At 42.8% G+C, this 13,916-nt stretch overlaps 1 protein-coding gene across 1 annotated transcript in view; it reads right to left on the bottom strand.

Annotated features, from left to right (window-relative positions):
- Nucleotides 1–13,916, bottom strand: part of kpnb3 (karyopherin (importin) beta 3) — a 56,253-nt gene that overhangs the window by 14,023 nt on the left and 28,314 nt on the right. The window contains exons 11-16 of the mRNA XM_070891760.1: nucleotides 10,740–10,864; nucleotides 8,123–8,212; nucleotides 7,632–7,805; nucleotides 6,235–6,453; nucleotides 6,068–6,151; nucleotides 1,777–1,909 (exon numbers count right to left, since the gene is read on the bottom strand). Of these exons, the coding sequence (XP_070747861.1) occupies nucleotides 1,777–1,909; nucleotides 6,068–6,151; nucleotides 6,235–6,453; nucleotides 7,632–7,805; nucleotides 8,123–8,212; nucleotides 10,740–10,864 (825 nt within the window). The remainder of the gene's footprint in view (nucleotides 1–1,776; nucleotides 1,910–6,067; nucleotides 6,152–6,234; nucleotides 6,454–7,631; nucleotides 7,806–8,122; nucleotides 8,213–10,739; nucleotides 10,865–13,916) is intronic.

The following is a 13,916-nucleotide window of genomic DNA, read 5'->3' as shown; positions in this document are numbered from 1 at the left end:
AAATGCTCCTCCGTTTCAGAACTGTACAGCAAGGTGTTTCATAATTATTGCTCCATCTGCCCATTTTTGGGTGGAAATTAATATCCTCTGCAATTCAGAAAATTCCTTTCCAAAAGTGAAATCAGCTTGTTAAACAAAACTTTTACCTTCTTTAAATAATGGTGTCGCTCTTGCAAGAACAGTATTGTATCAGTGCTATAAAGTGCATGAAAGAATATTTCAGTGTAATAAGTCATTGCTACATCTGAACTAAATAGCTTTTCAGGATATGCACACTTTTATTAAACTTCAACTAAAAATAGGACTATGTTTTTGGCACCCAATGCTTGCATTTGACGAATATACGTGATGTAGATTGCTTAATGCCAAATATACCTCCCTCCAACCTGCCCCAGCACCCTCTGTACTCTCCAGAAGGGAAGCATGGGTGTAGGTCCATGTCTGCTTGCAACCACTCAATTTCTCACTGAACTGGCCCACGTGGAAACTATTGAATCCAATCCTTCGCTCAGCCAACATACATAAACATCTTTATCTGTGTTCTTCTTGATACATCTTGGAGGTATATAATAAATTCCCAGAGTTTTAAAGTTTCACCAGAGTAGGCGATTATAAAAAATGCAAGAAAATAAATAAAATCTACCAGTGGACAATTTCTCCGGTGCAGCCCCCCAACCTGCCTGAGATGTCTTGTGCACCCCAGGTAACAGTTTAGGAACCCCTGTCCTAGGTGATTCGCTTGCAGATAAGACTTAGAATCGGCCTGGGAGCTATTGGTTTGTAGGGTGTAGTACCAAACTACATAGAAACATATAAAATTCTCACGGGGACTGGACAGATTAGATGCAGGAAGAATGTTCCTGATGTTGGGGAAGGAGTGTTGTTGATGCCAGTTCATTGGATATATTCAAGAGGGTGTTAGATATGGCCCTTACAGGAAAAGGGATCAAGAAGTATGGAGAGAAAGCAGGAAAGGGGTACTGAGGTGAATGAACAGCCATGATCTTATTGAATGGTGGTGCAGGCTCGAAGGGCTGAATAGCCTACTCCTGCATCCATTTTCTATGTTTCTTACAGGGCTTTACAGGGCAGATGCAAGAGGATGTTTCCTCTGGCTGGGAGTCTAGAACCAGAGGTCACAGTCTCAGAATAAGGGGTTGGCCATTTAGGACTGAGATGAGGAGAAATCTCTTCACTCAGGAGGTGAATCTTTGGCATTCTCTACCCCCAGAGGGCTGTGGAAGTTCAGTCGTTGAGTATATTCAAGACAGAGATTGATAGATTTTTGGATATCAAGGGAATCAAAGGATTATGGGGATAATGCAGGAAAGTGGAGTTGAGGTAGAAGATCAGCCATGATCTCATTGAATGCAGAGCAGGCTCAAGGGGCTGAATGGCCTACTCCTGCTCCTATTTCTTATATGATGATTTTACCCAGCAGCTATTCAGAGAGCCACAATAAGTCTTAACTTGAGCCGTGGGATAATATTCCAGGGTAGCTCGGGTATAAACAAACTGTTGTAAAGTGCAAATAAACAGTTAATATTAAATATAATTGTCAGCCACCAGCATGGGCCTGTGCTGTAAAGACTTTGTAATAATTGTACCTGCTTTCCCAAAACAATAGTCAGTAGGATTGTGGTTCATTAATAGCAAAATCACAAAGACCGCGCATTGGTTGGCGGCCTATTTTCAACTTCGAGCTCAAAACATTCCCATTTGGAGTGGATGAGGGCAGGGAGAAGAGTGCAACGAGTAGGGATCTGCTGTACTTACTGTCCAGGAGGGCTACTTCGGGTTTAATGGAAGCAGTCTTCATCAGTGGGCCCATAACAACAGGAAGGTACTGCTGAAACTCCTTACCAAGGATCTTACACATTCTTGCCCACGCAGAGATCATGTAAGATATCTATGAGAAATAGAAAATTAGCCCAGGGCTCAAATCTCATTTCCCACCACCCAAGAGAAAACAATTAAATGGCAGACCCACAGGATTGGATTGAGAAAACAAATACACACAAAACTATATATACATACGCACATATACGTAGACAGAAATGTAGGGAGATAGAAATAAGTATGGATATATATAGATGAATAAGTGTGTACATCCATATCTATCTATATATCGATACACACATATGCAACATACAGGTGTGGCAGCAATTTTAGTATTTAAAGTTTTACAGCAATATTTCATAGTGCTCAACAAAAATATATTCCAGTGAAAAAGAAGGGCGGTAAGAGAAGGGATAACCAGCCGTGGATAACCAAGGAAATAAAGGAGAGTATCAAATTAAAATCCAATGTGTATAAGGTGGCCAAGGTTAGTGGGAAACTAGAAGATTGTGAAAATTTTAAACGACAGCAAAGAAACACTAAGAAAGCAATAAAGAAAGGAAAGATAGATTACGAAAGTAAACTTGCGCAAAACATAAAAACAGATAGTAAAAGCTTTTACCGATATATAAAACGGAAAAGAGTGACTAAAGTAAATGTTGGTCCCTTAGAAGATGAGAAGGGGGATTTAATAATGGGAAATGTGGAAATGGCTGAGACCGTAAACAATTATTTTGGTTTGGTCTTCACAGTGGAAGACACAAAAACCATGCCAAAAATTGCTGGTCACAGGAATGTGGGAAGGGAGGACCTTGAGACAATTACTATCACTAGGGGGGGGTAGTGCTGGACAGGCTAATGGGACTCAAGGTAGACAAGTCCTGATGAAATGCATCCCAGGGTATTAAAAGAGATGGCGGAAGTTATAGCAGATGCATTCGTTATAATCTACCAAAATTCTCTGGACTCTGGGGAGGTACCATCGGATTGGAAAGCAGCTAATGTAACGCCTCTGTTTAAAAAATGGGGCAGACAAAAAGCAGGTAACTATAGGCAGGTTAGTTTAACATCTGTCGTGGGGAAAATGCTTGAAGCTATCATTAAGGAAGAAATAGCGGGACATCTAGATAGGAATAGTGCAATCAAGCAGACGCAACATGGATTCATGAAGGGCAAATCATGTTTAACTAATTTACTGGAATTCTTTGAGGATATAACGAGCATGGTGGATAGAGGTGTACCGATGGATGTGGTGTATTTAGATTTCCAAAAGGCATTTGATAAGGTGCCACACAAAAGGTTACTGCAGAAGATAAAGGTATGCGGAGTCAGAGGAAATGTATTAGCATGGATAGAGAATTGGCTGGCTAACAGAAAGCAGAGAGTCGGGATAAATGAGTCCTTTTCGGGTTGGAAATCGGTGGTTAGTGGTGTGCCACAGGGATCGGTGCTGGGACCACAACTGTTTACAATATACATAGATGACCTGGAAGAGGGGACAGAGTGTAGTGTAACAAAATTTGCAGATGACACAAAGATTAGTGGGAAAGCAGGTTGTGTAGAGGACACCGAGGCTGCAAAGAGATTTAGATAGGTTCAGCGAATGGGCTAAGGTTTGGCAGATGGAATACAATGTCGGAAAATGTGAGGTCATCCACCTTGGGAAAAAAAAAACAGTAAAGGGGATTATTATTTGAATGGGGAGAAATTACAACATGCTGCGGTGCAGAGGGACCTGGGGGTCCTTGTGCATGAAACTCTTTTAGGGTCCCAAAAAGTTAGTTTGCAGGTGCAGCAGATAATCAGGAAGGCGAATGGAATGTTGGCCTTCATTGCGAGAGGGATGAAGTACAAAAGCAGGGAAGTCCTGCTGCAACTGTACAGGGTATTGGTGAGGCCGCACCTGGAGTACTGCGTGCAGTTTTAGTCACCTTACTTAAGGAAGGATATACTAGCTTTGGAGGGGGTACAGAGTCGATTCACTCGGCTGATTCCGGAGATGAGGGGGTTACCTTATGATGATAGATTGAGTAGCCTGGGTCTTTACTTGTTGGAGTTCAGAAGGATGAGGGGTGATCTTATAGAAACATTTAAAATAATGAAAGGGATGGACAAGATAGAGGCAGAGAGGTTCTTTCCACTGGTCGAGGAGACTAGAACTAAGGGGCACAGCCTCAAAATACAGGGGAGCCAATTTAAAACCAAGTTGAGAAGGAATTTCTTCTCCCAGAGGGTTGTGAATCTGTGGAATTCTCTGCCCAGGGAAGCAGTTGAGGCTAGCTCATTGAATGTATTCAAATCACAGATAGATAGATTTTTAACCAATAAGGGAATTAAGGGTTATGGGGAGCGGGCGGGTAAGTGGAGCTGAGTCCACGGCCAGATCTTGTTTAGTGGCGGAGCAGGCTCGAGGGGCTAGATGGCCTACTCCTGTTCCTAATTCTTATGTTCTTATGTTCTAATATTTGTGATTTTTTAAGTTTAAGACAAAGCTAATCAAGACTGGTTTACAAAGTACAAAAGAAAATGATCAGTTTTATTAATGACATGTTAATTGGTTGATTTTTTTTAAAAAAGCGCCAAGTCATTTTAGTTTAAAAATAGATTTTTAAAAAATATACACGCAAGAAACTGACATTCTGAAGAGTGGATTACTATTGCAGTGCTCATCAAGGATGAGGCTCAGAGACTTCCTCCCATCTCGAGTAGGGGTCATGCTGAAAATCTAAGTTTGCTCATTCCATTCCCATTATGGAAAAGAGCATCAAAATGAAACAGCTTAATGTATTGTCACTCAGCTCAGTTTACAGTGGACAGATGTCAGCACAACTGTACATTGTCATTCTGATCTGGCACCATGTAGCCAAGTCAATGCCTCTCTTGTTCAGCTAATAGGATAACCCTTCCATATGGATAAACCCACTTCAAAGGCTTTTGATGGAATAAATAAGGAAAAACTGTTCCACTGGCAGGAGAGTCAGTAACCAGAGGACACATTCAAAATAATTGCCAAAAGAATCAGCGGGGAAATGAGGAGAAATGTTTTTAAGTAGTGACCTATGATGATCTGGAATTGCGACGGTGCAAGCAGATTCAATACTAACTTTCAAATGGGAATTGGATATATACAGATACGTCTCAAATCCAGCTGTCCAAAGACCGAACATTTTTGAGAAAATCCCATTTGATACTCAGTAAAATAAAATCAGGAATTATTGTCCAAAAACCGACAGGCCGGACTAGTTATCGGCTTCGCCGCTATCTTTTAAATGGCGTGCGATCGGGCCGAGTCTTGCCGAATGACCCTCAACCCGGCCTGACCCACGTCACCATTAGTACTTTGTCTCGGTAGCATACGTATTGCTCTTGACTTTCTTGTCCAAAATCCGGAAAAATCCGAAAATCAGCACGGGCTCATTCCTGATGTCGTAACTGTGCTTGAAAAGGAAATATTTGCAGGGACCAATTGGATAGCTCTTTCAAAGTGCTGACAGAGATAAAATGGGCCGAATGGTCACCTCCTGTGCTGCAAGATTCTATGAAACAGATTTTTGCCCCGGAGAAAGTAGGGTCAATTTTTTTAAAATAAAGGCAACCACCCCCTCTCCAATTTCCTCCCCCTCACCAAGACTTACGGGTGCACAGATGCCCTCTGTCCTTGGCCAAGTAGCCGCTGCTCAAATGCAAGAATTTAGTCGAATATCAGCAGGCTAATTTTAACCATGCTTAGGCTGCAATGTCGTTCCCAACCACAGGCACACACTTTCCCAGCTGGTTTTTAAGAATAGCGATCAGCAGTAGCAAACACCTGATTTTCCCCCCTTCCCTGGCCATTCAACTCAGTCCCCCTGCTCCTGGCTACAATCAGCACAGACTGGGGACTGAACATGGAATGTTCTGCTTTACATGCACACCAGGTGTTGCTGGCAATGTTTATATTAAAAAAAAGAGCAATTTGCAGCAAAAATCTTCAACTCAGATTCAAGAAAAACATGAGGAACTTTCGCTTTTTTGAAGAGCAAAATAAAGATAACCAGGATCTTTAGCAATGAAAAGATGGGTCTGATCGACGAAACTAGAAAACCAGCCCGAAACTAGAAAACCAGCCCTGCTATTTCACTGTTAGGAAGGGCACATCTCCAGCAATACAATTTACAATACAATATGATTCCTTACAGAGCGAGACTGCGCACTCAAATCCTCATTGTTTCAAAACAATTAGACATACCTGTGGGTCGTCATCCTCCAATTCGCTGGAATCGGTTTGGGTTTTTAGCAGCAACTGCATCACATCAGAGGCGTCTTGCATAAACTACAGAACACAACTAGAGTTAATGGAATGGACACCACTGCTGAATTGGGTAAAGCTTTAAAACTTTTAATAAACCAGGTTACCTTATCTTTACCAACAGCAAGACCTATCAGGCTGATACACTCAATGGTCTTTCCTCTCAGGAGTCGGAGCTCTTTCTGTACTCCGTTTTCCACAATGTGCTTGAGCGATGGCATGAACAGGTCGTAATATGGGACAAATTTCTCCTCTGCAGTGTCGGCCACAGAAGCAATGGATGTAACAACCTGTTCCAATACTAGCTTAGTTCCTTTCTGTATGAGCTAATAGGGAGAACAAATCATCAATATGTACAGTTTCCCTGCAATCTTGACATATGCAGGAATCACTGAATAAGGATATATGTAAACCTCTCTCGTCTCTGTGCAGGTCATATAGGAACAGAAGTAGGCCATTCAGCTCCTCGTGCTTGTTCCCCCGTTTAATTAGATCAAGGCCGATCTATACCTTAACGCCCTTTACCCACCTTTGAAATCATATCCCTCGATAGCTTTACTCAATAAAAAAATTCTACCAATCTCAGCCACTAAAATTTCAATTGAACCACAGCACCCAGCCTTTTGGTGGGAAAAGTGATTACTGATTTCACTCCTGAATGGCCCAGCTCTAATTTTAACTGTTATCTTTTTCTGCATTCACCCACCAGTGAAGAGAGTTTCTCCCTATGTACCCCATCAAATTCCTTTAACCAGCTCAATTAACTCACCCCTCAATTTTCTAAACTCTAGTAATACATGCCTAGTCTATGTAGCCAGTCTTCACAATTTAAAGCTTTGAGCTACTGAATCTGCACTGTACCTCTTCAAAGGCCAACTTATCCTTCCCAAGGTGCTTTGCCCAAAACTGAACGCAGTATTGCAGGTGGAGTCTGACCAAGTCTCTGTCCAACTGAAGCATAACTTCCTCCCTTTAGTATTCCAGCCCGCTTGAGGTAAAGTCTAACATTCCATTACCCTTTTTGACTACTTTTTGTAACTGCGCACTAGCTTTTAGTGATGTGTGTACCTGGGTATTCAAATCCCTTTGCTCCTCCACAGTTTCTAGTCTCTCGCCATTAAGAAAATATTCAGATTTGTCTTTCTTGGATTATCTCTCACATCCCCACATTCAGAACTCTGCCCGCCAACACTTTTGCCCACGCACTTAACCAGTCTATGTCCCTTTGTGACTTCCAGCTCCCATCTATACAACTTATTGTGCCTCCTAACTTGGTGTCATCTGAAAAGCAGAGGCCCCAGTACGGATCCCTGGGGAACTCCACTTGTCACAATCCGCCAAACCGAAAACATTCCATTTAACCCTAGCTCAATGACAAACCTCATTATTCTTAACGGATTCAAAATTTTAATTGACAAGCCAGGACAATATTTAAAAGGACTCCCCTGCCCCCAACTAAAAGCTGAAGTGGACTAACCAAAAATGGATATTGAAAGCAACTTACCTCCTGTAGTTTAGCTACCATGATAACGTGCAGGTGATTTACTAGATTATCAAGGTATGGGAGTAGCAGTGATTTGGGGCAATCCTCAGTGAAGTTAATGAGAGCAGCAGCAGCATGAGCTTGAACTCGGGGATTCGCCTGGTCTTCCATAGTTTGCAAGAGGGCTGAAATGACCTATTTAAAACCAAAAAAAAACAAGTACTGACACCCCAAACTGATTTGGTTTCCTTTATGCTCCGATTACATATGGAATTCTACAAATTCCTCAGGAAAGCCAGGCAGAATGGAGACCAATTATAATTTTCCGCCGGAACCCTAAAATCTAAAAAGGTGAACAACTGAAAAAGACAAAAAAGGTAAAACAGTTAAATTGTGAACTGCGTTCATTTTAGCACGAATCATTTAGGAGTGGATGTAAAAGTACAAGGTCTTACTATTGCTTTACAAAGATGAATATTTCAGAGGTTCATATCCAAACGAAGGATGCTTACTTTGTCGTGAAACTTTCGCTGGAACGTTGGTGCGAAGTCTGTGGCCATCTGGCCTATGGCATTACAAGCTGCATATCTAACTCTTGGGTGCTAAAATGAAATCAAAAGATTACATTTTAAATCCAGCAATATTCCTGCAGTGCATCTTAAAAAAAAAATGTAAACAACAACTTGTATTTATATAGCGCCTTTAATGTAGTGAAACATCCCAAGGTGCTTCACAGGAGTATTATGAGATTTTAAAAAATTTGACACCGAGCCGCAAAAGTAGAAATTAGCACAGGTGACCAAAAGCTTGGTCAAAGAGGGAGGTTTTAAGGAGCATATTGAAGGAGGAAAGAGAGGTAGAGAAGCGCAGACATCTTGGGAGGTTGCAGGGCTGGAGAAGGTTAGAGAGATAGGGATGGGCGAGGCCATGGAGGGACTTGAAAAGGATAAGAATTTTGAAATCGAGGCGTTGCTTAACTGGAAACCAATGTAGGTTAGCGAGCACAGGGGTGATGGGACAGCAGGACTTGGTGTGACTTAGGACATTAAAGGTTTCAATTTGTAAAATATTCATTGTTAACTGTGTAAAAACCTTGCATCTGTATACAAAATAGGAATTGGATGGACTTCAGCTGTATTTAACATTGCTCATTACAAACTGACCCCCAAAAACACACCCAGCTCACAACAACCTCTCTTCTCGCCAGAAAGTGCCGACTCATAGAAACATAGAAACACAGAAAATAGGTGCAGGAGTAGGCCATTTGGCCCTGCACCACCATTCAATATCATGCAACTTCAGTACCCCCTTCCTGTCTTTTCTTCCATGCCCCCTGATGCCTTTAGCTGTAAGGGGCACATCTAACTCCCTTTTGAAGATATCCAATGAACTGGACTCAATAACTTTCTGTGGTAGAGAATGCCATAGGTTCACAATTCTCTGGGTGAAAAAGTTTCTCCTCATCAGTCCTAGATGGCTTACCCCTTATCCTTAGGCTGTCTCTCCTGGCTCTGGACTTCCCCAACATCAGGAACATTCTTCTTGCATCTAACCTGTCCAATCCTGTCAGAATTTTATATGTTTCTATGAGATCCCCTCTCATTCTTCTAAATTCCATTCGATCCAGTCTTTCTTCACATGTCAGTCCTGCCATTCCGAAAATCAGTCTGGTGAACCTTCGTTGCACTCCCTCAATAGCAAGAATGTCCTTCCTCAGATTAAGAGACCAAAACTGCACACAATACTCAAGGTGTGGTCTCACCAAGGCCCTGTACAACTGCAGTAAGACCTCCCTGCTCCTATACTCAAATCCTCTCGCTATGAAGGCCAACATGCCATTTGCTTTCTTTACTGCCTGCTGTACCTGCATGCCTACCTTCAATGACTGATGTACTATGACACCCAAGTCTCATTGCACCTCCCCTTTTCCTAATCTGTCACCATTCATATAATATTCTGCCTTCCTGTTTTTGCCACCAAAGTGGATAACCTCACACTTATCCACATTATACTGCATCTGCCCACTCACCTTGTAGCCTCTTAGCATCCTCCTCGCAACTCACACTGCCACCCAGCTTAGTGTTATCTGCAAACTTGGAGATATCACATTCATTCAATTCCTTCGTCTAAATCATTAATATATATTGTAAATAGCTGGGGTCCCAGCACTGAACCTTGCAGTACCCCACTAGTCACTGCCTGCCATTCTGAAAAGGATCCGTTAATTCCCATTCTTTGCTTCCTGTCTGCCAACCAGTTCTCTATCCACGTCAATACATTACCCCCAATACCATTTGCCTTCATTTTGCACACTAATCTCTTGTGTGGGACCTTGTCAGAAGCCTTTTGAAAGTCCAAATACACCACATCCACTGGTTCTCCCTTATCCACTCTACTAGTTACATTCTCAAAAAATTCTAGAAGATTTGTCAAGCATGATTTCCCTTTCATAAATCCTATCACTGCTTTCCAAATGCGCTATTACATCTTTAATAATTGATTCTAGCATTTTCCCCACTACCGATGTCAGGCTAACGGGTCTATAATTCCCTGTTTTCTCTCTCCCTCCTTTTTAAAAAAAGTGGGGTTACATTAGCTACCTTCCAAACCATCGGAACTGATCCAGAGTCCATGGAATGTTGGAAAATGACCACCAATGCATCTACTATTGCCAGGGCCACTTCCTTAAGTACTCTAGGATGCAGACTATCAGGCCCTGGGGATTTATCAGCCTTCAGTTTCTCTAACACCATTTCCTGACTAATAAGGATCTCCCTCAATTCCTCCTTCTCGCTAGACCCTCGGTCCCCTAGTATTTTCGGGAGGTTATAGTGAAGACAGAACCAAAGTATTTGTTCAATTGGTCTGCCATTTCCTTGTTCCCTATTATGAATTCACCTGATTCTGACTGCAAGAGACCTACATTAGTTTTCACTAATCTTTTTCTTTTCACATATCTATAGAAGCTTTTGCTAGCTTCTATAGATACTAGCTGACGGTGCACAGATAGTAACAACCCACTGATATCTCAACCAAATGGCCATCCTTCACATGCAAGTGTTGGCCATTGGCAGGACCTTCATTCTACACATGTACTGAAGTAATACATTTGTATTTTCTTTCACTTACTGGATCTTGAAGAAATAGCAAGACAAAATTCACAATTTCATTGAGTATCCCCTCCATTTGCTGATGACAGCCTTCCCCAATAGCGGACAAGGCCATTAGGCCTGCATGCCTGTACTTCCAGTCAGCTGCAAGAAAACATCACAACTCGTGTTAACAACTTGCATTCATTTAGTCATTTTAATATTGGAAAATGTCCCAAGACGCTCCCACAAGAGTGCAGACAAAAACTGAGACCAAGCCAAAGGGGATATTGGGATAAGTGACTAAAAACTTGCTTTAAAAAAAAAGTTAAGTTTTAAGGTTAGTTTTAAAAGGAGGAGGGTTGGAGAGGTTTAGGGAGGAAATTCCAGAGCTTAGGGCCTATACGGCAGAAGGCATGGCCACCAATGGTGGGGCAAAGGAACTGCCAATTAAAGAATCGGCAATGAAGTACTTTTAAATATAGTCACTGTAGTAATATAGGCAATATGGTAGCCAATTTGCGCACAGCAAGGTCCCGCAAACAGTAATATGACCAGCTAATCTATTTTATTGATGTTAATTGTAGGATAAATGTTGGCTGTTCTTTGAATGGCCCATGACAAAACTAAGTTAATTCGAAAACAGTCTGAGGGCAAGCTATCAACTACAACACATGGTAATTTGTAGATAAGTGCAATATCCCAGTCTTCCAAGGCACACATCAATGACTCACTCAAGTATTCAAGAGCAGAATGCCAGATGGATAACATTGGAAACAGTACAACTGTACCACAAGCTAAACTGGCTTTCCAAGTGCTGGATAATTTAAGAGTTAAAATAGCTTCCATAACTTTAGATAGCACTGAGGCAAAAACAACAAGGGCAATAATCTTTAAGGGCAAGAGATCACTTTAGGGTTAGGATGAATAAGAGCAAATTTTCAGACGTATAATAAACTGGGAGTGAACGATAGTATGGGATTGTGGAAAATGTGTTTCCAATAACCTACAGCTTTCTACGAGCCAAGAGGAAATGAGGGGGACGGTTTGGATGTGAAGACAGTTTGAACACAGTAAATAGTACCTGTACTAATGTACCAAAACCAGGTGCACACTTTCAGAACCTGGATTTTTCTGCCAATTACCTCAATATTAAGTAGGCATTTTTAACAACTTGTACTTATATAACGCCTTTAACAGTGAAACATCCATCCCAAAGCGCTTCACACGAGTATTATGATATTTAAAAAATTGACGCCAAGCTGCATAAGTAGAAATTAGCACAGGTGACCAAAAGCTTGGTCAAAGAGGTATGTTTTAAGGAGTGTCTTGAAGGAGGAGAGGGGGGCAGAGGGATTGAAGGAGGGAATTCCAGAGCTTGCGGTTGAGGCAACAGAAGGCACAGCCAGCAATGGTTGAGCAATTATAATCAGGGATGCTGAAGAGGGCAGAATTAGAGGAGCGCAGACATCTCAGGGTGGGGGGGTTGTGGGGCTGGAGGAGATTCTAAAAATAGGCAGGGGGCAAAGTCATGGAGGGATTTGAAAATAAGGATGAGAATTTTGAAATCGAGGCATTGCTTAACCGGAAGTTAATTAGGTCAACGAGCACAGGGCTGATGGGTGAGTGGGACTTGGCGCGAGTTAGGATACGGGCAGCTGAGTTTTGGATCACCTCTAGTTTACGTAGGGTAGAATGTGGGAGGCAAGCCAGGAATGCATTGGAATAGTCAAGTCGAGAGGTAACAAAGGTATGGATGAGGGCTTCAGCAGATGAGCTGAGGCGAGGGCCGAGACAGGCAATGCTACACTTAGAACTATTAAGTCTCCCTGCCCAAACGAACCTCGTTACGGTGGCAGCATAGAGCTAGAGGTGAAATTGCCCTGCACCCCGATTGGGAGCGGTAACCAGCTGGGGCTGGGACTCTGCATCCGGCACAGAGGTCTTGCCCCCGCCGCTGAATTGGGTTTACCGCCCCTCAAAGGAAGTGGAGCGCAATCTCGCGTGCTCCACTTTCTTTAGGGGTGCTTCCCGGGCGGGGAGCGCACTTCACCGCCTCTCTCCTTCGCTTAAAGGGGAGGGATGCTGCACACTCTGCAAGGCCTCTGGTGGTCTCCACTCGCGGCCACCAGGGCAGCGTGGGACCAGGCCTGTAGCCCGGCACCCAAAATGGAGAGCCGAGCTGCACGGGGGCAGCCCAGACCACGTTGGGGCTGCTGTACTGGTGCCAACCGGAGTCGGCAAACCAGTAAAGATGGCGGTGCAGGGCGCTGGCACCCTCCCCTTTGAGGAGCGCCCAAAGAACGGATGTCAGACAGCTTTGCGACCCGCAATGCTGGCGTTGACATCCGCTCACGCCAGCCTCGCGGCAATTTCCCCCATGGGGTGGCGATGATGTCATCGCAGGTTGGGCCAGCGGCACGGGGTGCTACCGGGGCTATTTCCCGGGAGCTGGTAGCAGCCCCCCCACCCCATGTGGAAATTCTCTTCTAGCCTCATTAGCACCCCTTAGAGGTGCTATCGGTCCTCTTTTTTTTTTTTAAATGTCAATTTCCGCCCCCCCCCCCCCCCTAATTTTTCATGGTTCTTACAAGCTGCCACCAGAATTTTCCATTTCTGATATACACCCGAAGCTCTAACAAAAGGAACGGATATTTGGACTTGCATGAAAATCCGATGGAATGGAGAGATGATTTACACCCATTCATTATGGGTTTTGTGTTGGTGAGTTGTTGAATTATACAGTAATCAGCTGGTGCTCGGGGTCGTTACTAATTATAGGAGCTCAATATAAATAGCACTGTGTAAAAAAAAAGAGCTAGTTGGCGAACTACTCCAAACAAAATCAACATATAACACAGATCATGCAGCAGGATTCTTTTAGATTAATTAAATTAACTTAAATGAAATCAAACACAATCAATTTATACTACCCAATTAATATGAGCGTGTTCCTGGTATAATCTACACACCAGAGGAAACACACTGCACACAAATTGGCATGGTGCATTCTACTGAATTCCCTCAATCTCAAATGTAAAACGATACTAGATTTCAATTTGACAAATGCAGAGTGCTGTACAAAATCTAACCTCCCTTCTCGTGGCACACCAACATAAACAAACAGATTTTTATGTTGTGATCATCATGGACCACAAGTATCAACAAAAAATATCAGTGATGGTGTTACAGCAGTATTGTCTTTCTTCTCCCACCC

Source organism: Pristiophorus japonicus, chromosome 10 (assembly GCF_044704955.1).
Source record: "Pristiophorus japonicus isolate sPriJap1 chromosome 10, sPriJap1.hap1, whole genome shotgun sequence".
NCBI classification, from domain to species: Eukaryota; Metazoa; Chordata; class Chondrichthyes; family Pristiophoridae; genus Pristiophorus; species Pristiophorus japonicus.
The sequence above is the reverse complement of the archived record's forward strand: the minus strand, read 5'-3'. Positions and strand labels throughout refer to the sequence as shown.